General features: G+C 41.6%; 3 protein-coding genes across 3 annotated transcripts; 2 read left to right on the top strand and 1 right to left on the bottom strand.

The window, feature by feature from the left end:
• Positions 1-1165: 1165 nt before the first annotated feature.
• si:ch211-256m1.8 (asparagine--tRNA ligase) lies at positions 1166-2590 on the bottom strand. The gene has a single exon (XM_066675935.1). It carries the CDS (start codon positions 2408-2410, stop codon positions 1166-1168), a length of 1245 nt encoding a protein of 414 aa, XP_066532032.1. The 5' UTR covers positions 2411-2590.
• Positions 2591-12245: 9655 nt separating this feature from the next.
• On the top strand, positions 12246-14317 carry LOC136700511 (mitochondrial ribosome and complex I assembly factor AltMIEF1-like). The gene is made up of 2 exons (XM_066675898.1): positions 12246-12371; positions 14063-14317. The coding sequence occupies exon 2, from the start codon at positions 14105-14107 to the stop codon at positions 14315-14317; it is 213 nt and encodes a 70-aa protein (XP_066531995.1). The 5' UTR covers positions 12246-12371; positions 14063-14104.
• Positions 14318-17007: 2690 nt separating this feature from the next.
• On the top strand, positions 17008-22001 carry mief1 (mitochondrial elongation factor 1). The gene is made up of 4 exons (XM_066675897.1): positions 17008-17154; positions 17348-17528; positions 18688-18947; positions 19821-22001. The coding sequence occupies exons 1-4, from the start codon at positions 17008-17010 to the stop codon at positions 20637-20639; spliced, it is 1407 nt and encodes a 468-aa protein (XP_066531994.1). The 3' UTR covers positions 20640-22001.
• The last annotated feature ends 3277 nt before the right edge of the window (positions 22002-25278 follow it).

The raw sequence follows: 25278 nt of genomic DNA, 5'->3' as shown, positions 1-25278 counted from the left end.
TATGAATCTCTAGGTCTTCACCAGTGTGAACATACAATTAGCTCCTTTAGCTCCACCACTCTGCAGCTCTCTTCTTTCTGAAGGAAAATATACATAGTTCATCCAAACTAGCTTAGTGATAGATAAAGTATCAAAAAACAACATGCTTGCACTGTTATTTCTAAATATATCTAGGATTTTCAGGTCTATTCAAGCAGGAAAATGCCAACTACAAAGTTGAAATATTGTTGCTAGTATGGTATTGGTGCACATCTGTATTGTGGTGATTTGATGCTAGGGTAATGTTGTAGATGGTGTAGCACTGGTGCTAGTTTGTTACAGAATATTGTTGGGGTTGGTTTGTTCTAGCAAGCAGAGGTCTTTTTATGCATGCTTATTGTTGAATTTGTCTTGTAAATATATGGTGTTTTAAACAGGGTCTGTAGTGATGTGTCCCTTATGTAAAAAAGTTTATTAAACTATGACAAACCATTTATGCTTTACTTAAATGATGATAACGTACACATGCATAGAATCTCACTAACTAAATTGCCTTTAATACATATTCATGACTGGACAGTGTCATTAAACCTGGAGAAGTCACTAAACGTAAGGATCAGAACTGTGCAAATGATATCTATGTGGAGACTTTTCAGCTTGAATCAGCTTGGCACTTAATAGTTGATTACAGTTACACCCATATAATCACTACAAATCCAGTACTAATCTAATCTATATTATCTTCAGTTTAAACAGCGTGTAGGAAAGAGAGAGTGACATGTCAAGGTTACAGTGTCTTGTTTTTATTATTATCTTCCAATATTAAAATAAAGGAATAAAAGAAGAAATGGTCAAGAAGATGAAAGCAATATGTATAAAAATTCAAAAATGTTTATACATCTGTGAACCCAGGCTACAAACAAAATACATTTTTTAAATTACAGATTCACGTAAAGCTGTATTCATCAACATAAACAACAACAAAGTTTATTTTTAGAATGTTAACATAAAAAAAAAACCCTATATATTAATAAACTTAAAAATACCAAACCAAAGTATCATGCTGTGATAGAGGGCTATAGTATTTCAAACTCTAAAATATATTACCAATGAAAATTAGTGTATTAAGTCAGTAACATCTTATATGCTACTGACATAATATTACTTTTCAGTCATATGACTCTTTTTAAGGTAAGAACTTTTTTGCTTTCAACCTGGGTATGATCTGCATATCTCTGACATCATTTTGCTGCAGCAGCCAACATAGGTATCTTTCTGTGCCCATACCCCACCCACTTGTAGTCAGAGGCATAACTTGTCTCATGTTTATATACCATTTGTATGACTCCTCTGGTACGGCATGGTGTCTTAGGGCTTCTTGTACCATCTCAGGAGTGGAGTGTCTTTCCCCAAGCCCGACTGTCTCTCCTAACCCAAAGAGCAGGTCAGCTGCCTTTGCTTTGTTTCTTCCAGAACCTTCAACATAAGCTTGGTAGAAGGGAACACTAAGATGATCCATTTCAGTCAACCAAACAGCACCACCATACTTTTCGATTAGGATTCTTTCTCCTTTGCGGGTTAACTTCCTACCAAACTGTGGCTGTTCGTCTTGCACCCATTCAAGGCAGTCAGCGGAGGGCAACATCGTAATAGCTTGGGCCAAAGTTACTCTCGGGAGGGGTTCCTCCAACCTCTTCAGCATGTCTTGAGCATGTGATAATGTTCCAGCTGAATTCAGGATAATCTTGGAGTGGTGCTTTAACATCACATGAGTCAAATGGGCCACATACCCTTCTGCTATACTAATAGCATCATCCATGTCACCAAGTAATTCACATTCAACATGGTAGAATTGATTGAGATGAGTAGCATCGGGATCCTCCCCTCGAAAGCTGGGGGAGACATAGTATGTCCCTGGAAGCCCGTCCTGGAACCGCAAGAAGTATTCTAAAACAAATTGCATGGAGTCTGCCAAGTACACATCTTGTCCTAACATATTGACGATCACAGGTTCTGAGTCTGAACCCAGGCCCATTGGTGATGATATAGTATCAGTTGTGATTGGTGTTAGAGCATATGCATATTTGCATTTGTTGCTGAAGTACTCGACTGTGCTGTGAAATAGAGTATTTTGGATCTGAAAGAGGTTGCGGTACCACTGGCTCTTAATGGCTAATATGGAGTGGTTTTGAGGGTGTTCCCAAGTGCGAGGTGGAGCGGTCTTTGTGATCTTTATGTGGATTTCTTTAAGTGCCTCTGCTGATGCCGGGGGACCGTCTGCTGAAGTTACATATCCAGGGTAGGTTGGACAAAACTGATGAGGCACTGTAGGCAACATTTCACCAAGGTTTGTGACAAGTGGAATCAACTTCACATGGGCATAGTCAATCTCAAATCCCTCAAATATTAGAGCCACCCCTCGAGCACCCATCCCTTTTTGCAGGAGCCGAGCCACCTTCTGTGTGGTCAAGATCAGTGCTGTGTACTCACTCCTTTCTAGACGGAAGATGTCACTTGTTAGTGGCTTTCTTGGCACCAAGACAGTAAAGCCAGGTGTGTTAGGGAATGGGGTTAGAAAGGCAACATGTTCATTGTCTTCCCATACTCGCCACTGTTGCTCCTGCCCTCTAACAATGCGTGAAAAAAGGTCATCATAGGATGGATCTCCATGGAAATCATAGCAGGATGGAGCATTGGGTGTTGGGAGGCAATCTCTGATCTTTGCCTGGACCTTGTCAAGCTCAGCATCCTCACAACGTGGGCCATTCTTAGAACTGCAGTAACCAGGATCATGTGTGTTAAATTCTTCTTCACCGGAAAGATGAGGCTTCCAGTTGGGTTCTAGTCCATGAATTGGCAAGATTTTAATCTGAGCAGGTTTGCCTAGCTGAGGCATGAACACAAGGGCACAGCGGTACACTCTGAGTTTTTCACAAAGCAAATTAGCAACTGTTTGTGCCCCAAATAGCATTGCCACATAATCAGGCTCAGGTAACTCAAAAATGCTGCTCAGCCCATTTAAGGCCTTTCGAGTAAGAACTGTTGTTCCTGGAGTCCAAGGTTCAGGATGCAAATAGGCTATGAATTCATCTGTTTCCCAGATCACATTCGTAAAGCTCATCATCGGTCTGAAGACTTCAGCTCGAGCAACCCCATTAACCATAGAAGCAACAAACATCACTCCAGCATTAGTTTCAACTACAGCATCACCTTCATGGTCAACTGCAATTATTCCAGCACATTTTGCACCTACATCTTCATTTATGACTTCCCGACATGCCTGTGCTAAAGTGTAGCCTTTTAAGTTGTACAGACTAGCCACTTTATGAGCGACTGTCTCACGTAAGAAGGCATCACCATCTCCTGAGCATGTTACAGCAAGTTTCTTGTCAGCATATATTCCTGCTCCTACAATTGCAGTGTCTCCAACTCTACCTTTCCACTTGCCTACTAAACCTCCAGTCGACGTGGCTGCTGCAAGGTTTCCCCAGCAATCCAGAGCAACCGCACCTACAGTCTGAGGGTGGTTGTTTGTACTGCCGCTTAACTTCATAGCCAGCTCCTTGTATCTGATGTCAGTGTGAAAGTACTCTTCATTCATTGTTTTATCTTTATCCTGGAGACCCTCTAGAAACTCCTCTGCCCCATCTCCTGTCAGTAATGAGTGTACACTTTTTTCCATCACTTGGCGGGCTGCATTCACTGGGTTTTTCACACTACGCAAGCAAGCCACTGATCCTGAGTTTTTTCCATGTCCATCAACAACGGTTGCCTCCATCTCATGGTGTCCATTTCGGTTGTATACAGAGCCCTTACCTGCATTGAACAAGAAACAGTCTTCTAAGGCAGCTACACTTCTCTGCACTGCATCCAGGCTGCTGCCTTTATTGCTTAACACTTGTGCTCCCAGGGTCAGTGCTGTTTGAAGGGCAAATTCAATTACCTCAACCACCTTATGGCTTAGAATCATTTCCTCCCCAGCTCCACCATGAATCACAAGAGTGAATGCTGGTTTGGAGTTTGAGAGTTGCTTCTGACTTACTTTCTTTACTTTCATTCCATTTGTATGGTCAAGGTTAGTGAAATCTTCTGCTGATCCTTTATCTTTTTGCAAGAGGCATTCAATTGCTCCCATTTGCCCAGCAATCCCATACCTTACGGCCAAAAGCATCACAAGCTTTAAGTTTTGTTCCAGACACTGTTTTAGTTTTTCTAGGACACTGGCAAAGGTTCCCTTCCCATTCAGCACAATACGGACTTTGTCCCTCTTTCCCAGGTAAGTCACAGCTAGCTGATTGGTAGCATACACATTTCCTACAGCACACTCCACACCTTCCATCAGATCTGAGCCTGTGAGGTAGATGGATGGGCATCCAAATAGATCTAGATACTTCTTGAGTGGATTGTCTTCAGACATACCCCTGCGCAGGACAGCCAAATGTGGCCCTACCCCATGACCACTTTTTGTTGCTTTGATAAGATTTTTGTGCTCCAAAAATGCCTGGTGAAACTGTTGGAAGAGCTCCTTGGTGTAGCAAGGAGCATTGTCCAGCCCAATGCAGGATCGCAGAGCTGAACTGAGTTTACGAGACTGTGTTGTGACAGAGTAGGTTGGATCACACCGGCCATGTTTGAAGTGACGCATGTGTGTGGGAGTCACCATGATGTATCTGGCTGCTTTTTCTCCAAGGATTTGACTTAGAGAAAGCTGCAGTGTAAAAGTAATCCATGCATCATATAAACCTCTGTGACTCCTTAGAGTGGCAAAAACATCTGGAAAAGATGAAACCTCAAATGTGATGACAGGGTTACTTGCTTTTGGATGGCTATTTAGGAGCTGACTTGGCATATTTACACCATCCATTGGAAATCTTAAAGCTTTTGGATATGAGGAAGCAACACTGGAACCATTCAATATCTGAGACTTCATTTGGTCTATGTTTTGGGACTCTGAAAGGTGCCACATGTTTTCAACTACAAGGCCAGCCACCATGCCATCCAGAGCACTGTGTTCAAACACCATGCCTGCAACGCCATCTTTGAACACCACCATGTTCACCACCTGCAAAAAAAATAGTTGTTGTTCCATTATGTGTTTTGCGTACATGTTAAGAATGAACCCGCATTAGTAAACTGTTTATCACCAATCAAAAAGGTATTTTATGTTTAAATAAATAAGTAAAATCCAGATACAGGTATACAATGATTCTAACATCACTGTAATACTATATGGGCTTCAAACAAATAATATTTATGATGCTCATTACTGTAGATGGGTGGCACGGTGGTGCAGCAGGTAGTGTCGCAGTTACACAGCTCTAGGGACCAGGAGGTTGTGGGTTCAAGTCCCACTCCAGGTGACTGTCTGTGAAGAGTGTGTTCTCCCCGTGTCTCCCCTCCCATGCGTGGGTTTCCTCCAGGTGCTCCAGTTTCCTCTCATGGTCCAAAAACACGTGTTGGTAGGTGGATTTGTGACTCAAAAGTGTCCATAGGTGTGAGTGTGTGAGTGAATGTGTCGCCATGTGAAGGACTGGCGCCCCCTTCAGGGTGTATTCCTGCCTTGCGCCCTGTGATTCCGGGTAGGCTCTGGACCCACCACGACCCTGAACTGGATAAGTGGTTACAGAAATGAATGAATGAAAGGATTACTGTAGATGATCCTTATATTCAAAACATGGTGACAACTAATGGTTTACCTCTCACTCTCCTGGTGACCTCATGCTTTGCATAATATTTTCCATTCTATACATCAGTTAATGAATTTATGAACTGAATCATGTGTTTGATTAGACAAACTCCAAAAATCACATAAGTACCATATTTGATTATCAGGAGTGGGTTTGGACTTCTGACCATTCTTTTTTGCAAACTATTAACTTTGACAGTTAAAACTAACCCCTCAAACTTCTGACTATCAAAACACTAATTAATTTCCCTTAAATTAAGGATTTCTTATCTCGAGAAAAATCACTTGCATGTGGAAATGTAATAGGACACAATTTTGAAACAAAATGTAAATTAACTCATTCATTGATTGTCTGTAACGCTAATCCAGTTCAGGGTCGCAGTGGGTTTGGTGCCTACCCAGAATCACTGAGTGCAAACCAGGAACACACCCTGGAGGGGCCACCAGTTCTTGATAAGACAACACACACTCACACATTCACACCTACGGACACTTTGAGTCACCAATCCACCTACCAACATGTGTTTTTAGACCCTGGGAGGAAACCGGAGCACCCGGAGGAAACCCACGCAGACACAGGGGGAACACACCACACTCCTCACAGACAGTCACCCAGAGGAAACCCACGCAGACACAGGGAGAACACACGAAACTCCTCACAGACAGTCACCCAGAGGAAACCCATGCAGACACAGGGAGAACACACGACACTCCTCAGAGACAGTCACCTGGAGGAAACCCACGCAGACACAGGGAGAACACACCACACTCCTCACAAACAGTCACCCAGAGCGGGACTCGAACCCATAATCTCCAGGTCCCTGGAGCTGTGTGACTGTGACACTACCTGCTGCACCACCATGCCTCCCTACAAAATGTAAATGTTAAGTAAAAATATAATTATGATGATAACAATATGCTAATGATGTGACATTAAATCACAAAAGATTGGCATTTTGTCACAAATTTGAGAAGAAAACCTGACGTTTATATTATTTAACCAACACTACCACCATTTTGAAAATTAATGTAAATATACATTGCACATTTGTGTATATATGTATATGTTATGTTTTAGTTGCAGAATTGGCAAATGTATCTAGACCAAAATGGAATGTTTTTATTAATTAAACTGTAAAGGCATCCTTTCTGATGAAAACAAATTAAGTTTTACCATTTCAACACCGTCACATCATACCTTGTCATAGTACCTCAGGCACTGGCTGTCCCCTCCCAAACGGACAGCATTGAGGATATCAGCCAGATTGGCTGGTGCAGGGCAGTCATCCAGTGAAAGACATAAAATGGCACTCTCCATCACTCCCAGTGATTTTGCTGCCTCCCCGCCACACTTCAGTATTTGCTCTCTGATAGAGTGCCAGGTCCTGCGATGAAGGGCAGATAACCCACAGATTGTGGAAGGATCCTGCATTGCTTGTGCTGCTGGCAGACACATCACATGGGCCAACTGACTATAGATATCAATGAGAGAGGAGGGGGAAGCTGTATCCCCTGCATCTGGGTTCAAGATTTGAATGGGAAAGACACCTCCTTTGCAGGTCACAATGGCATGGAGGCTTTCTGGATACACCTGGGAAGAAAAACATTTAAGCAATTAAACTCAAGCTGGAAGTATATTCAGAAAAATGTTGAAAAAGTTGTGGAATACTTCCAAATATTCATATATTGTAAATTTGTTTTGAAATAGATTCCATTAATATTCAGTTGATGAATTTCCCAAGGTCGCCAGCTTACATTTATCTGATCTTTACTCTTGCCAGGTAGACGACTGGAGGCAAAGACCTCAGACTGTTGGGTGCGCTCTGTTGGTAAATCTCCCTCAATAAGACACGGTTCACTGTACAGTTTGGCTGCAGCCCACAGGAGAATAGAAGCCCTTTCTAACTGTGCACCCTCTCCCTTGGCCTTGGATGGCGGTAGAACAGAGGGGATTGCCGTAGAGGTGGGCAGAGGGTCACAGCAGGAGAGCAGGCGTTCCTTGAATTGCTCAGTCACCCAGTTCTCGTTTCCAGAAGCACTGGCCTTCAGCTTCTCCTGGGCTTCCTGAAGGGCCTCTGACTGCTGAGACAGGGCATTTTTATAGTGGACATACTCCTCAGGGCTCAGAATGAGATGAAGTACACGGCTTGTTTCTTTTAGGGTGGTGTCCAGCTCTGGAATAGGATAATCATGAAGTGCCATCCTGGAAAGAAACAACAAGTTTGAAATAATACATGTATTTAACAACAGGGGCTTTGTACATGAGATCACACACACCAGAAAACAAAGAATGTGTACTGCGTATGTTTCTGGCCACAGTCTGTCCAAGTGTTGACTTACTGTTTCAAAAAAATCTTATTTATATCAATATTTTGGCTAATGTCAAATTAATGGCTTTATTAGCAGTGTTAAAATAATGACATTGTTGCTAAAAATGTGAAGATAAAAGGAAAATGTGAAAATTTCCGACATATCAAAATCTATGAAGTGCCATACATCCATTTATTATCCAGTTCAGGGTCACGGTGGGACCGGAGCCTACCCGGAATCACTGGGTGCAAGGCAGGGACACACCCAGGAGAGGGCGCTAGTCCCTCACAGGGCAACACACACCCCTATGGACACTTTTGAGTCGCCAGTCCACCTACCAAGGTGTGTTTTGGGAAAGTGGGTGGAGGAAACCCACGCAGACACAGGGAGAACACAACAAACTCCTCACAGACATTCAGCCGGAGGAAACCCACGCAGACACAGGGAGAACACACCACACTCCTAACAGACAGTCACCCGGAGGAAACCCACGCAGACACAGAGAGAACACACCACACTCCTCACAGACAGTCACCCGGAGGAAACCCACGCAGACACAGGGAGAACACACCACACTCCTCACAGACAGTCACCCGAAGGAAACCCACACAGACACAGAGAGAACACACCACACTCCTCACAGACAGTCACCCGGAGGTAACCCACGCAGACACAGGGAGAGCACACCACACTCCTCACAGTCACCCGGAGCGGGACTTGAACCCACAACCTCCAGGTCCCTGGAGCTGTGTGATTGCGACACTAACCTGCTGCACCACCACAGCAGGTAATTTATAACAACTCTGAGTAAAGCAAGGTTTAGTTTAATGGAATAAAATGTGACTGAATTATAAAGCATGTGTAAATGATTATACTAATGTGGCTTTTCAGGGAGCATGTGACATGTTGGGTCTTCATTGTTTAGGCTTTAATTCAATCAGTACATTACCATTTCCAAAGAAGTTACCATCTTTTCCCAACAAAAGGCTCCTTTTGAATCACTATTGAAATTCGTTAAAAAAAAAGCAGGATTAAGTAGTCATCTGCTCTAATGCCATGAAGACAGACTATGACTGTTCTCACACGTGCTTAGGAGGAGGTTCCAAATTCCTTTTTTTTCTTCATAAATGCTGGTTGTGTTGCATGGTGTTTGTGTGTGTGCAGTTGTCATGAGAGCCAGTCTCATACTGCAAGTAGTTTAATATGATTTGAAGTGACTTAGGAATTAAGGAAACCAACCCTTTCCATGTTTCTTGTAATCATTCCTTTTTTTTCATTTTGGGTTCAGAATATCCCATTTGTAACCCAATTACATTCATTAAAATATACAAAAGTCAAATGTCTATTCTATCAGACTTGACTTGTAAAGTAAAAGACCCAATACACTATAAATATTATGGGTTTTTTAATTTTTTATTTGTTTTGCAATTTATAGTTGTCAAGCTGCTTAAACGTGATACAAATTATGGTAAAGTAACTTCCTTCTATCCATCCATTATCTGTAGCCGCTTATCCAATTCAGGGTTTCTGTGGGTCCAGAGACTACCTGGAATCATTGGGCGCAAGGCGGGTATACACCCTGGAGGGGGCGCCAGTCCTTCACAGGGCAACACACACACTCACTCACACACACACCTACGGTCACTTTTGAGTCGCCAATCCACCTACCAACGTGTGTTTTTGGACTGTGAAAGGAAAGATTTTTGTTTTTATTATGTAGGTTTTTAATAATTAATTAATAATTCATAATAATAATAATAATAACAGCAACAACAACAATAATATTTATAATAATAATATAGTTTTTTGTGGGATGTTTTGGTTTGTTTTTGTTTTTTACATATCAGTCTGGTTCAAAATATAATAACATCTGGTCAGATCCCTTCATTAGTTGCACCATACTGGTAATTAATAGGTCCACTTTTGGAGAGAAAGACCATAGTATGTTGGCAGCTCCTAATATTTAATCTCCTAAATATATAATATATATTCTTAAAGTTTAATGTGCATTTATTTATCAGACATGGCTCCATCTATGTTTGTACCATTTCCGTTGCTCAATTTCTTTCACATTTTGCACAATATGTAAAAGGAATGTTTAAAATAATGTATGAAAAAAACCTAAATATTGGAGAGGCAGAATGTTCTTTCAGCAGTCAACATATAATCGTTTTAGATTTTATTATATTTCATATTTTTTAAGCTTTTCAAAGTAATAAATACATGCATATTAATGCACCTATACACAAAATATACATTAGTGACAGTCCCCCAGATAAGGATTCATTCTAAATTTTAGTGTTAATAATGAAATTATAGAAAATTATTCTTAGTCTAGGTGTAGACTATTTTATTTCTGGGAAACCAGCACCTTTTTTGGTTTTGAATGAATTTCCAAACATTATTGGCATTTTATCCAGCAACATATTATATGCTACAGCTTACCATAGTAAACTATGAAATATTATTCATATTGCACCATAACTGACAAGTGTTATAAAGCGTAAAACAACGTGCAGTTCTGTTTCCTATGTTCTATAAACGTATTTATCTTTACAAAAATTGTGTTGTTCAAATCACTACAACCAACCTTGAAAATCCTAATAGATGGAGCACTAAAATGTGTATAAATCTGTACTCACCTCAGACCAGAAACGACACACAGATACGTATGATGTGCTGAAAGAAAATGAGTGCGCAACACGTTCTGTTTCAGTGAACAGACAAGAAGTGGGCTGTAATATGGACCTGGTGATTTCAATTAAGGAATTCAATTTCCCTTCCTGATAGAGGCTGACTGTATCATTGGTCCAACTCTCACACTCGCATTCTTCTCTGCTCTCAGAAACTACTTTACAGAACAAATCTGGGTTTTATTTTAGTAGGACTGGGTCAATCGTTACTCATAATCACAGTTCTATGTGTAGTAAATTACATACAGTCTTGATTTTTTTACAGTCTTAAATTACTGATTTCAGAATATCACAAATATGCAAATAAAGCAAAGTTAAAATAATAAATAAAGACCTGGTGCTGTTGAAGTAAGGAATTGACATGTTAAAATGTTATCTGCAAAAGCTTGGATTTTTTTTTTTAATCATTCATTCATTTTCAATAACTATTCTGATCAGGATCGTGGTGGGTGTGTAGCCTAGACCATTTATTTGGACATGAGCCAGGAACACACACTGGACGTCAGAGGACATTACACCCTCACTCAAACACACCTTCTCACCTGGGTAATTTTGCAGAGCCTGTTGCCTTACCATTAATGCATCCATTCATTATCTGTAACCGCTTATCCAGTTCAGGGTCGCGGTGAGTCCAGAGCCTACCTGGAATCATTGGGCGCAAGGCGGGAATACACCCTGGAGGGGGCGCCAGTCCTTCACAGGGCAACACACACACACACATTCACTCACAAACTCACACCTACGGACACTTTTGAGTTGCCAATCCACCTACCAACGTGTGTTTTTGGACTGTGGGAAGAAACCGGAGAACCCGGAGGAAACCCACGCGGACACAGGGAGAACACACCACACTCCTCACAGACAGTCACCCAGAGCGGGAATCGAACCCACAACCTCCAGGTCCCTGGAGGTGTGTGACGGTGACACTACCTGCTGCTATTGCCTTACCAAATGCAGAAATAGTGAAAATACACCAGCCTCCTCACAGGCAGTGACCATAAATGAGGATTACATCCAAGATCCCAAGACATTGGAACTGTGTTGTGGTATAAAACCATGAAACCACGATTGTTGTTATTAAAACATATAGGACATTTTTGCGGTCATCTCGCTTAACAGTTTAGTACAATAATTTCCATAAAGATGTCAGTTCTTGAGTTAGACATTTCTTATTTGATAGATGCAAATGTCCAGTCTATACTGTCACCTATTTTGTAAAAGTAATATTGACCCAATGGCTGAATGGCACCCTGTCCAGTGTGTTTCTGCCTTTGCCAGTGATTCAGTGTAGGTTCCAGAACCACCAGAACCCTGAAGTGAACGCAACAAATGAATGAATGAAAGTGTTAATTTCATGACCAGAATATTTTTACTCCCCCGCCTTCAAAAGTAAAAGATAAAATACTCTGCTAGAGTTATTTTCAAAAGTAAACATCTTAATTAACATATCAGATAATCCAAGTGAAAATGACGGCGATTAAAAGAGGTTTATAAATCTAATGCGACATTTGAGTGTAGCATTGACTAGCTAGTGCACTACATAGGGAGTAGGAAGTAGGGAGCCCGTGAGAGTCGATGAGGGCGCCCCCGGATGTAAGCGTGTGTTTCCGAAGAGAAGGCGTTCCTCTGCGGTGTGAGCTGTGTTTCGACCCCGCGGCTAAAGCGGAGAGACGGGCTGCTTTTAAACCAAAGCATTATCAAACGTAAGTTTTCAGAACGCGTTGGTGAAAGTGCGAACGTTTCCGATAGCTTGGGTATGATTGTGGGTTATTGTTCGCGCCGGTTACTTTAAACGTCAAAGGTCATTTGAGCGTGCTGCTAGCTGGTTAGCCGGTTCGGGCAGAATGAGCTAAAATATGTTTATAACAACACGAGTTGGTAATGAGGTTTTAAATAAGGAAGCGTTTAAACGCGTTGCTCTGTTATGCCACTTAGACTAGTTTAGGACAACTGGCTTTAGTTTCTGCTTTGTAGACGAGACGCTGAATGCATTTCCCCCGAACGAAGCTGAGTTTGTTCTTATTCGACTGTTCCGTTCCACCTTAAATGTTGCAGCATTAACGGGGCATTCTGTGTGGTTTAATGTCTTTAAAATCATATCCATATCCTAGAGAGTTAATACATAAAATCATGTCATGTTGTACCTTTATCAACGTTAGATACATACTTTCCTAAGATGTGTGGTAACGTTTGTGAAGACTTCTTTTAATTGTTAAATTTAGATGTGGCCAAATGCCCCACGGCCCAGAGCAAGGGATTAAAACCTTTCTAGACTCCATCCAGTGGCGTTTCTGAACTCACTACCTGACCTCTCTAACATTCTTGTGGATAGGTGCCATCAAATCATCACAAGTGTTTGAATATCTAATGTTAAGACTTCCCAGGAGAGTAGACGTTGGTGCAGCACAAGAGGACAAGCTGCCCATTGATTCACTTTATTTTAGTAGAAATATTGAATGAGCAGGCATTGTGACCTTGATTGTATCAGCATATCATGCGTTTGACTTGAGGCTTTATGTGGCTAAAATAGGAAATCCTGCTTTGTAGAATACACCCCTGAGTCAAATGAATGGTTGATTTTATTAGTTAAATAAGTATTTTCTGCACAGGGAACAGTTTCTAGAGGGTTTAACTTAACTCTTAATGTCTAAAAGCAGCATTCTACTATGCCCAAGCGTTTATAAACAAAGAATATACACTTCATTCATTCATTATCTGTAAGCGCTTATCCAGTTCAGGGTCGCGGTGGGTCCAGAGCCTACCTGGAATCATTGGGCGCAAGGCGGGAATACACCCTGGAGGGGCCGCCATTCCTTCACAGGGCAACGCAGACAAACACACACATTCACACCTACGGACACTTTTGAGTCGCCAATCCACCTACCAACATGTGTTTTTGGACTGTGAGAGGAAACTGGAGCACCCGGAGGAAACCCACGCGGACACAGGGAGAACACACACCACACTCCTCACAGACAGTCACCCAGAGGAAACCCACGCAGACACAGGGAGAACACACCACACTCCTCACAGACTGTCACCCAGAGGAAACCCACGCAGACACAGGGAGAACACACCACACTCCTCACAGACAGTCACCCAGAGGAAACCCATGCAGACACAGGGAGAACACACCACACTCCTCATAGACAGTCACCCGGAGCGGGACTCAAACCCACAATCTCCAGGTCCCTGGAGCTGTGTGACTGTGTGACTAAATTAGAATTCATAGTCTTCTACTAACTTACTGGGAGAGTAACCTTATATGAGTGGAAATCACTGCTTGGGATCATTGCCAAGAAACCCACCAAGTGAACTGTCTTTCCTATAAAAAAGCTTTGACTGTATTCTCATGCTTCATTTCCTGAACAGTACTATGTCATGAACCCTGCAGGTGTGAGAGACTCTCGTCTCGGAGCAGTGTGTGATCTCCCTGATGGGCGGCTGGTCTCGCAGTGCTGTGCTGCAGCTGTACAGAGCGCTGCTCCGTGCAGGGCGCCGCCTACAATACACCGACCGCAACTACTACCGGCGCGCTGTGACCAGCGAGTTCAGGCGCTGCCAGGCCCTCACTGCTTCATCTGAGAAGGAGGACGCACTGAAGAGAGGCCAGTTCTTTCTCCAGAGTCGACTGGGGGGGCTGGTGTAGCCAACAACAGAGGAGAGGAGAGGGGAGCAACACCGATCCCAGTCAGCATAACCATACATCAAGGGTCCAAAAGAGCAGCAGGTATGTGCCTAGGATTTGCTGGGAAAGTGGACAAGTACCATGTCTGCTTCCTGTGGCAAACAGGGACCATCAAGCTAGACCATTAACACTAGAGTGACTAATCCTATGAATGTATTCATGCGCTAAACGATCCACAAGGTCCTCCGCTACTCTGCTGGGAAAGCATTTAGCATCTATTTTCTTGAACAGCAGAAATGCTTAACAGGGGGTTGGGGTGATGGACGCCAATCTGGGAAAGCAGCGTTGCAATTTCTTTAAAGAGAGACAGAAGCGCTGGCTGAGTGAGAGCAGCGGTATGCGTGTCTCAAACATGTCTTCCATTTTTGCTGCTGGAGAGTGCATGGACTGGATATGTTTCACATGGTAATCAGAGAGGTTCTTGGAAATGGAGTCTGTCTAACTTCCATTCCTATCTGTATGTTTATTATCCTTCTGAATTGTAAAGTATTTGCATTTTGGGCAACAGCTTTTGATTTCAGATACTGGATTTCTGATATTCCTGGTAAATTACATTGATCAAAGCCTCTGTCCTGCATTTACATAATAATGAAAGTTGGCTGATTACGGCGAGGAGGGGTCATATCCTCCCAAAAATTTTTTGTCATGCTGGTGTTAAATTGGGCCATGGATGTCGTCATCGTCAAAATCACTACCAAAAAAAGACACCCCCAGTTGATTTTTAATCCGTAATCACTCACTGAAATACGGTGGTTAGGCCGTGATCTTGTGCCCTAGACAATGACCTTTTTAGGACACACTGGAAATGTAAAATGTTATTCCACTGTCTTATTTGTGGTTAATCAGTTGCATTTGGCGTTCAGCTCAGTTCTTGAAATCTTAAGCAGTGGAAGAGATAACTTGCCTCTCCACATAAATACCACAGAGAGGGAAAAACTAAATCTAATTAGATAATTTGGAATTTAAAGAGCTCTTTTTTTAGCAACCAGCACATGATGAAGTAGGAAAATAATACAATTTTACAGAGTTAAAACAAGTATGATTATGTTACAAGAAGACCAGGAAAATTAGTTTAGCTGGAAAACCAACAGCTCCTAAACAGTTTTCACACAAGCATCATGAATATAAGACACCATTCACGTGGGTCCAAAATATATATCCTCCATATTAAAAGCCCTCAAAAGAAATTTAGACTTAGAGGGTGATGCCTTGTTTTTTGGAAAATAGACATTAGTTGTTTCATGCAAAATTGCATGTGACTCTGCGTACAACATAGTTCAGAGAGTTTGAGCTAGACACACCCTCAGAGGAAGCTACATGCATCAGAGAGAAAATGTACAATAATTTGAAGAAGCAGTACATAAATATATTTATGATGTTATATTTTGAAACAATTGCCATTCGTATTTTATTCATTCATTATCTGTAACCCTTATCCAGTTCAGGGTCGCGGTGGGTCCAGAGCCTACCTGGAATCATTGGGCACAAGGCGGGAATGCACCCTGGAGGTGTTGTCCTTCACAGGGCAACACAGACACGCACACATTCACTCACACACTCACACCTACGGACACTTTTGAGTCGACAATCCACCTACCAACGTGTGTTTTTGGATAGTGGGAGGAAACCGGAGCACCCGGAGGAAACCCACACAGTCACAGGGAGAACACACCACACTCCTCACACACGGTCACCCGGAGCAGGAATCGAACCCCCAGTCTCCAGGTCCCTGGAGCTGTGTGACTGCGACACTACCTGCTGCACCATTTATACCAAATGCCATTTTTTTCGTATTTTAATCGTATTTAAATCACTTAAAATAAATTGAACATATTCATTCCAGAAGTGCCATAGAGAATTTGGATTCTAACATAGGAGGAGAAAAAAGCAGCTGTGAGGTTATTAAAGTATCTTAGAATCAAACAGTGTAACATTGTCAACTCAGCATTAAATCTATTGCAGTTCATAGGACTGGTCCAATGTTTAATATCCTGGTAGAGTGGTAAATATGATGTTAACGTGGTAAAATACATTTGCACTGGCCATGAGTTTTTCACCACCTCATCTGTATCCCAGTCATTACTTTTTTAATGGAAAGAGTGAGAAATCGAATTGTTCAAGGAATCCTAAAGTGTACAGATTACTGTGTTGTTATATCATTAAATGAGGATTACACTGGGGGTTTAGATAGATTTCTCCCACAACCACAAATTTAGTTAATCAATGGATGTCTATGCTCTTGTCTCAGAAATCAGTGGATGTCTGTGGCAGGTAGAAATGTAGCCAATGATCAGATACGTTCATGCATGCATGTTTCAACAAAGTAGTTCTGTCAAGCCAACCATGAATCTCACTGAGTCAGTCCACTATAAATACTAAAAAAAATAGATATTTCTTTTGATTGTTGTGAACAAATCATAAGAACATCTCTCTACAGGTCAGATATAGTTCTTTTAAAAATCTGCACTATACTTTCGCACAGGATGATGATGATAAATGATCTCTTGCTGAATATTATGATGTTTGGATCCTAAACCTTTTAATTAAATGTGAATCTGCTGTTTGCTTTTGTATAGTCCATTAAATCTAAATGAGAGAAGATTGTGTGAGAGACGTTTTCATTTGCTGTTTCAGAGAGGGACGAATAAAGGATGGCAGGAGTGAATGGGGATCGGAAAGGGAAGAAAGACGATAATGGCATCGGCTCAGCTATTGATTTTGTACTGTCCAACGCTAAACTGGTGCTGGGGGTCGGAGGAGCCGCCATGCTCGGCATTGCCACACTGGCCGTTAAGAAAGTGAGTCCAGATTCTCAATATCTCTGGTGCTGCTGTCCTATCTTCTTATAGAGTAATAGTTTTATATTTACATATGGGCTTGTGTTTGTGCCCACAGCCACTGTTCACAGTTAAATAATAGGTCCAGTGTGGTCACATTTCTCTTTTGAATTTCCATAATATAATCTAGCTCCCGTTTGTATCGTTTTATCAGATGTATGACCGAGCCCTCAGTGCTCCCTCCAGTCCAACTAAAGCCAACCCATCGAGTAAGAGGAGCTGGGAGGAGCCGAGCTGGCTTGGGTCTTCACCGAGAACGCTGAACCGTGACATGAAACAAAACGTCAGCCGCTCTCTTCAAACACTGCCCACTTCTTCTAACTCGTTTAAACCAGGTAACTGTTCTCCGCCAACACTGTGACATGATTTGACGGATAAATACGGATGAACATTATTTAATAAAACAGATTTATTTTGCTACTGAGCTTTTCTTGTGAAAGAATCAACTTAAGAACTCATTTGTTTAGTTGGTTCCTATATTTAGTATTAGTTAGTGTTCAGAGTCTACCTTTTATTTATTTACTTTAAAATGATAGCATTGACTACAGTGTATTTGATCAAACTAAGTCTTTTAGATCGAAATGTCTTTCTTAACGTGTGCTACATTTTCAAATACAAATGAACCATTACTCCATTAAAGTCAGTTCTCTTCAGAACACAGCAAACCAGCACCCCATGTCTTGTTTCATTGAAGATAAAAGAGCAGAGGTCTAGTTAAAATGTGAAGAGAAAATTATTTGTATTATAGAGTGGCAAGACATTTTTTGATTATTTAGTTTTGATTATATGTAAGTGATCTGTAGTATAAGTATAATTATATTTACAGTCTGTGTCCTATAGCTGCATCACGTAATCATTTCTGGCAGCAGAACTTTTAATTAGATGATCTGTTTAAAAAAAAAAAAAAAACGGTTGTTCCAAGTAGAACTCCACCTCTTACCTTGAGTTAAATTTAAATGGGGTGAGGGGTTCCACCGTGTCTTTTGAGGCACAGTCAAATTTGAAATAAATAGGACCGCATTTCCAGATTACTGACCATGGGCTGTCCTTATGAATGTCTATATTTACTACTAGGTTTGAACACAGTGGAGTTGCTGTTCTTCATTTTCAGTGGGTATTTAAAACCTGTGCGATGTTTGATGGCTAGTACTATGAACCCATTAGTGTTAGTCACTGTAAGATTCAAAAACGTCTTATTTGTTGTGTTTCTACACTTAATTTAGGAGCGCTAGATGACTGTTGTGTGTTTTCCCCTCGTTGTGTAGCTTTCATGATTGAGCCTAAGTAGTGCTGTATGTAGCTTTAGAAAGCTAAACCTGCAATAAGATTTTTGTTATTTATATGATAAGTGTTTTTATACTTGGGGTAATTAATATATTTTGAACAATGCAGGACGTGTTAAGACAAGTTAAGAAAATGAATTCTGTATATTCTTGAAGTTACATTATGTAATATTACGTTTGTAATATTGAGCTGTTTGTGTCACGCTCTCAGATTACCTGCGGCGGGCGGTGGGTCGTGATGGAAGCAGCAGAAAGGCAGACATGCAGAGGGCGCGGTTGCGTCTCTCATTGCAAGAGCACCTTTGGGCCTTTTTTCACGAGCGTGTGGCCATCCCTGCTCAAGAGCAGGCGGTGGCCAAACGGGCTGCCCTGGATATCTGCGCTGAGCTCCGTGTTTTCCTCCATGCCAAACTGCCTGACATGCCCCTTCGAGAAATGTACCTCAGTGGCAGCCTGTATGATGATCTACAGGTGAGGGAAGAGGATGAGAAGCATTGTTGTTATTACTGTTGATTGTAATACTACTACTATTAATAATACAGTGGAACCTCTACCTACGAACTTGATCCATTCCGTGACCCGGTTCGTAAGTGAAAAAGTTTGTTTCTCGAGTCAATTTTTCCCATTTAAAATAATGGAAAAGCATTTAATGCGTTCCAGCCCCCGCCCCGAAAGTCACCCTTTTTGCACTGATATATGTTTACAACACTCTCAAGTTAGTAAAAAAATACATGTAGCGTTACTAAAAATAAAAGAGAAATACAGTGAAAACAGTAATAAAAAAGAAATAATAAAGTTGTAAGTGGTTACACATCGCTACCTTGAAGACGTGACGACTGGCTGGAGGAGTAACACAGGCACTGGCTGTATGACGGGAGGTGGGGGGTGGGTGGAATAACGGAGAGTAGGCGGGTGAATGTGGGGAGACGAAGCTGCTATTCGATGTCTGCTATTTACACTAATGCTAAATTGCTAAAGCTACAATTTGCTAATCTTAAAAGCTCACTCAAGTCTGGGGGGCGCTGGGAGACTCGCCTATTGGTGTCAGTGGCCATTTCCAGCCGCCAGCTTGGCAAAAAATATTCAGATGCCCGTTCGTATCTTGGAAAGTTCGTTAGTAGAGCTTCCACTGTACATATAAGCCGAACAACTAACAATTTGTGGTTCCAGTGGTTGCACCGTTTGAATAACATTAACCTCAAAATTGAAGTAAAAAATAAATTATAAATGGACGTTAAAAATAATCATAAATTGTGAACTGAGGAACAATGCATGAATAGAGCAGTTAATAGAGCACTGTGCCTCAATGCTTAATTATTTTTTTTTAAATATGCTCCTCTGTAGGTGGTAACAGCAGATCATGCTCAGCTCATGGTCCCTATGATCCTGGAGAAGAACTTGTGGTCACCAATCCCTGGTGAAGACACCATCATGAATGTTCCTGGATTTTGGCTGGTTCGCAGGGAAAACCTGGAGTACTTCCCTCGGGGCAGCAGCTACTGGGATCGTTGCATGGTGGGTGGTTACCTCTCCCCTAAAAGTGTTTTAGAAGTATTTGAGAAGCTTGTGGCTGGTTCTATTAATTGGCCAGCAATCGGTAGTGTTCTGGATTACATCATCCGACCCGTGGTTCCTTCTGAAACCCTAACGCTGGAGGTGCAGTATGAAACAGACCGACGGCTATACGTGGATATCCTCCCACTACTCATCATGGAGGACGGAGTTTCGTTGATTGCCAAACCGCACCGGCTGGCAGCTGAGCGGCACGAAAACCTCTGGCGGCAGAGCTTTCGCGTGGCGGAAACAGCAAAGCTTCGTACTCTGGATCAGGAGGACGGTGGTTGTCGCTGTGCTTGTCTGAGAGTGGTTAAAGCCATATGTAAGCTGAATCCAGCGCTAACGCGGCTGAACGCCAGTCAGCTCACCAACTCAATCCTTCTCCTCAGTGAACAAGAGAGCAACTGGACTCAGGAGGCCCTGGCAGATCGTTTCACACAGCTGCTGCGTACCCTGGTGGGACATTTAGAGGCTGGAACGCTACCCTCTGCCCTGAACCAAAAAGTGAACCTGTTCTGTGAGCTAACCCCTCAAGAAATAGACGAACTCGGATACACACTCTACTGTGCTCTTTCAGACCCAGAGAGCCTGTTGAGAACTGCGTAACACACACACGAACGCACACACAAACACATTACTTTAGCCTCTCACTGCTAAAGTAAGATGCTGCTTGCCTCATCAGTGTTCCGAAACTCCTCACTTTCATTATTTCAGTGTTTTTCTCCATAAACCAGTGATTCTAGAGTTCCGTTCTGATTCGGAGTGCAGCACAGTTGGCTGATTTTTCCCTGCTCAGTCACGTTTAGTTGGTAACTAGCTGTAGAATGTGATCATGCGTGAAGGAGCAGGGTAATTGGCTAAATGTACCACAGTTGGAGCTGGATTCCTTTGCCATAAACACTTCATTCCCTGTTTGTGGTAGTACGTCTGTCAAGGAGCGCTCAAAGATTTCCAGCCTTATTCCTATTAACGGAGGATGGTCAGTTACCGTAAACGTATTCATATACAGCCTGCCCATCAGCTGCCCGTTGTACGAGTCAACACATTTTGTTCTTGAACTAAATATAGGGAGGGGCGTCGTTATCAAAATAACTTTTTCGCAAAAGACCATATGCTACAGATGTGGAAAATAGAAATAAGGTTGAAATATGCCTGAGTAATTACCTCAACCCTTTTAAACAGAGTAATTCCATGCCCTTCTGTCACTGACGTGTTGCTCCCACAGCTCACAAACATTGTTTCTACACTCATATCACCCCCCGAAGTCTTTAGATAACATTCATATGGCAGGAGATCCACCCTCGTAACTTGGATTGTGCTGTTTTAAAATCAATATTGTTTCAAGGTCTAAGGCATGTGGTATTAGTCTCTGAAGTATTTATTCTGCCTGCCTGAGAGATTTTAGCCCACATAACCACTCAGGAGAAACCTGAGACTCTCTACTTGTTAATTTTACCAAACTTTATTTTGTACACTGAGCAAATGTAGCAGAGAAGCAGCCATTTCTGTAGACACCGTTGAGAGGATAGAGGATTGCCTTAGTAAGGGATCAGTGGAGGTCCTAGAAAGCAGGACACGTTTCGCCAAGATGTTGTAGCACAACAGTCATCATTTATGCAAATATCTCTCTGGATATTCTGTCCTCCATATCACAGTGCTGCAGTGATCATGGTGAAACCTCATCCAGAAACGCCTACCATCGTCCTGCAATCGTTTTTTGGGACTGAAGTTGAAGGAAGAACCAAATTTTAGGATGTGTTTGAGCAGTTGTTGCCAAAAATGTATTGAATGAATAAAACAATCACACGGGATTCCTGAGGAAACATCTCATTCTCAGTACGTGTTTATGAAGAACCTGGAATCTTGTAGAGTTGTATGCGTAGGCTGTGTGTGTTTGTAATAATATGCCTTGATGTTCAAATAGCTATTTATGAAATTATTAAACAATCGAAATTTGGGTAAGCTTATGGGATTGTTTTTTAAAAAATAAAATTGCATATTTTCATCACAAACGACTGTTATCTGATGTGAAATAGATGGGTCTTAACAAAATATTGGGGTTGAAGCTGGGTACAGACTCAATTTTCACACACGATTTTGAGTTTATACTTAATTTTCTTTTTCTTTATCCTTGAGTCTCCACTACAGACAAATACATTTTGAACTACCAATAAAGCGCATGGAGCAGATGCCCAATCATGCTGAGTGTATGGAGAGAGGGATGTTCAACTCAAGGTCATTTCTATTCACGATTTAACTCGGGCTGGGTTAGGGTTTGTGTGCTATTTCTGAGAGAAAATATAAGATTAATCTAATTCATCTAGTTTTTTTTGTTTTACCTTCAAGTTAAGAAACGATCATGAGATTAAGAAGATCAACAATTAATTGAATACATTTGGTTATGTTACAAATCAAGGGGTGGCACGGTGGCACAGCAGGTAGTGTCGCAGTCACACAGCTCCGGGGACCTGGAGGTTGTGGGTTCGATTCCTGCTCCGGGTGACTGTCTGTGAGGAGTGTGGTGTGTTCTCCTTGTGTCTGTGTGGGTTTCCTCCGGGTGACTGTCTGTGAGGAGTGTGGTGTGTTCTCCTTGTGTCTGTGTGGGTTTCCTCCGGGTGACTGTCTGTGAGGAGTGTGGTGTGTTCTCCCTGCGTCTGCATGTGTTTCCTCCAGGTGACTGCCTGCAAGGAGTGTGGTGTGTTCTCCCTGTGTCTGCGTGGGTTTCCTCCAGGTGACTGTCTGCGAGGAGTGTGGTGTGTTCTCCCTGTGTCTGCGTGGGTTTCCTCCGGGTGCTCCGGCTTCCTCATACAGTCCAAAAACACACAGTGGGTGTATTCCTGCCTTGCGCCCAGTGATTTCAGGTAGGAACTGGATAAATGGTTACAGATAATGAATGAATGTTATACATTTTTTATATCAAAAGTAAATCTATTATTTGTCTTGTAGTTGTACTTCTGCAAAATATGCCTATACAGGAAAATACTCAAAGTATTATAAAATATAGCAAGCATGTATTTGAAGCATATCTTCACTGTAATTCAAAACACATCTGCTTAATTCTTAATTAACCAAAAGCTGTTCTTCATTTTCAAATGTGACGCACCTCTCAGTCTTAGCTTGTAACTCACTCACTTGCTTGTATTTGGCAGGCAGATGCTCTCCAGAAGGGGGAGCTATTTGCCCACAGCTTTTGATGCTTCACAAAACACTGTTCGTCCTTGAAAAGCTGGTGTGCTTGAGCAAGTAAATCACTAAACTGAAATGGACTCTGGCCCATGAGTCAAACTCTATCACTAATGTCTGTAGATTAGTAGCTGTCCTGGTTGGATTTATTTTATTATTAACAGACTGTATGGCACTGCCAACATATAATTAGCCATAAAATATAAGGAGAACTAGGCTTACAAATCCAGATTATTTCTGTGTTTTGTTCTCTTAAGGTGTGAAATGTGGAAATGCTCGCTAGGAGTCACCGGGTGTGTGTGGTTATATGGCAGTATGGTACACAGATCAAAACAGGGATTATAGAAATGTAAAGGAGGCTTTAGTATTTTTCTATGTACAGGTAATACCCAAACAAGTCATTTTCTGGTTATTGTATCATACCTTCTGTGACTGAAGTATAAGGTTTTTGTTACAAAAACTCCATTCTCTAAACGGGTCTTTGAACAAAACCGTGATCCTAATTGTGTTAATCTGTGTGCAAATCCCAAAAACACAATATTTAAGAAATTTAAACAAAACTTAAAATCTTATGCCAAGAAAAAGTGCCGTCTGAATGGAAACTCATGTTTGCCACTTTGTATTTATTAAGATTTCTCATAATCATGACTTACTCTTAGCATCTCATTATTGACATAATTTAATCATAAAGATATTACTAATTTCTTTCATTCATTATCTGTAACCCTTATCCAGTTCAGGGTCGCGGTGGGTCCAGAGCCTACCTGGAATCATTGGGCGCAAGGAGGGAATACACCCTGGAGGGGGCGCCAGTCCTTCAAAGGGTAACTCACACACTCACACCTACGGACACTTTTGAGTCGCCAATCCACCTACCGTGTGTTTTTGGACCGTGGGAGGAAACCCATGCAGACACAGGGAGAACACACCACACTCCTCACAGACAGTCACCCGAAGCAGGAACTGAACCCACAACCTTCAGGCCCCTACCTGCTGCACCACCATGCCGCCCCATTACTAATCTCATAGTAGACAAAATCTCTTTGTGAGAAAGTTTCTCAAATCATAAATATGAGCTGCTACACTCTTAAAAATCAATTTTTCCATGGAGTATTATCTAAAGTCAAACTTAGAGAAACACATGCATGCTTAAAAGATTCTCTGCGCCATCAATTGTTTTTCAGATTGAGGGAAAATGTGTATGAAACAAAGGTTCCATTATTAAGATGTCAAGCTGGTAACAGAACCCTTTTTAGTACTCTGTAGTTATTTTCAAAAATACATCATAAATACAAAAATTACCATGTTTTGTACGAGTATAGGTTGGGATTTCATTATTACGATGTTATAAATCATAATAACGACATAATAGAACAAGATGTCTATTTTGAAACAGCAGGCCAGAATTAAGACTTGCAAAGTTATTATTACCGTGAACTTAAATAGTGTCACATGATGTCCCCTGTGGACCAAAGCTGTGCTAGAGTTGTTTTTGTACAGTGCCATTTCATGAGCCAATTAAAGCCTTCTACCTCCACCTTGTAGTTCATCTGCACCTTGTGCTTTGGATGCAACATACTGTAGGTTCATTGTTTAATCACTTTCCAAGGAACCCAATACTCTCTGTGCAATACAGAGGTCAGAACTAAAAGGCAGAACAAACTCCTGTGGGTTTGGTGTTTTACAACGTTTATAAGACTTCCAGAGAGAAACATTTCCTCTAAAAGCTGTGCTAGAATGTTCAGTGACCAAATTAGGTTTACTGATCCCTAAAATACTTGGCTGGGAAGTCCCTGCTGATTCATGAAATCATGTGCTAATCACACAGACGTTTTTGCTGGAGAGAATATAAGATTTAAAAAAAAATGTAAGAAATTCATTACAGAAAGTTAGATGTATAAATAAATGTATGAGTGAATTGGCATCATTGCTCGACTCGACTTACTCTGACCTGCTCTGACCTTGTAAGGTTATGGCTTAAGGAGAAGCATGTGGCCGTTTGTTAATGGTGGTCAAATTAAATTAGTATCACTCATGATGATCATGTTGGATGTCATGTGAT

The sequence above is a fragment of the Hoplias malabaricus genome, chromosome 6, assembly GCF_029633855.1.
Source record: "Hoplias malabaricus isolate fHopMal1 chromosome 6, fHopMal1.hap1, whole genome shotgun sequence".
NCBI classification, from domain to species: domain Eukaryota; kingdom Metazoa; phylum Chordata; class Actinopteri; order Characiformes; family Erythrinidae; genus Hoplias; species Hoplias malabaricus.
This window is presented reverse-complemented; position numbering and strand designations above follow the sequence as displayed.

Bases quoted from the DNA above. Each gene is read 5' to 3' on its own strand.
- si:ch211-256m1.8 (XM_066675935.1), bottom strand. From the start codon at position 2,410: ATGGGTGCTCGAGGGGTGGCTCTAATATTTGAGGGATTTGAGATTGAC.
- LOC136700511 (XM_066675898.1), top strand. From the start codon at position 14,105: ATGGGCGGCTGGTCTCGCAGTGCTGTGCTGCAGCTGTACAGAGCGCTG.
- mief1 (XM_066675897.1), top strand. From the start codon at position 17,008: ATGGCAGGAGTGAATGGGGATCGGAAAGGGAAGAAAGACGATAATGGC. The intron at 17,529-18,687 runs GTAACTGTTCTC...TCACGCTCTCAG, and splicing joins TTCTAACTCGTTTAAACCAG to ATTACCTGCGGCGGGCGGTG. The intron at 18,948-19,820 runs GTGAGGGAAGAG...GCTCCTCTGTAG, and splicing joins GCCTGTATGATGATCTACAG to GTGGTAACAGCAGATCATGC.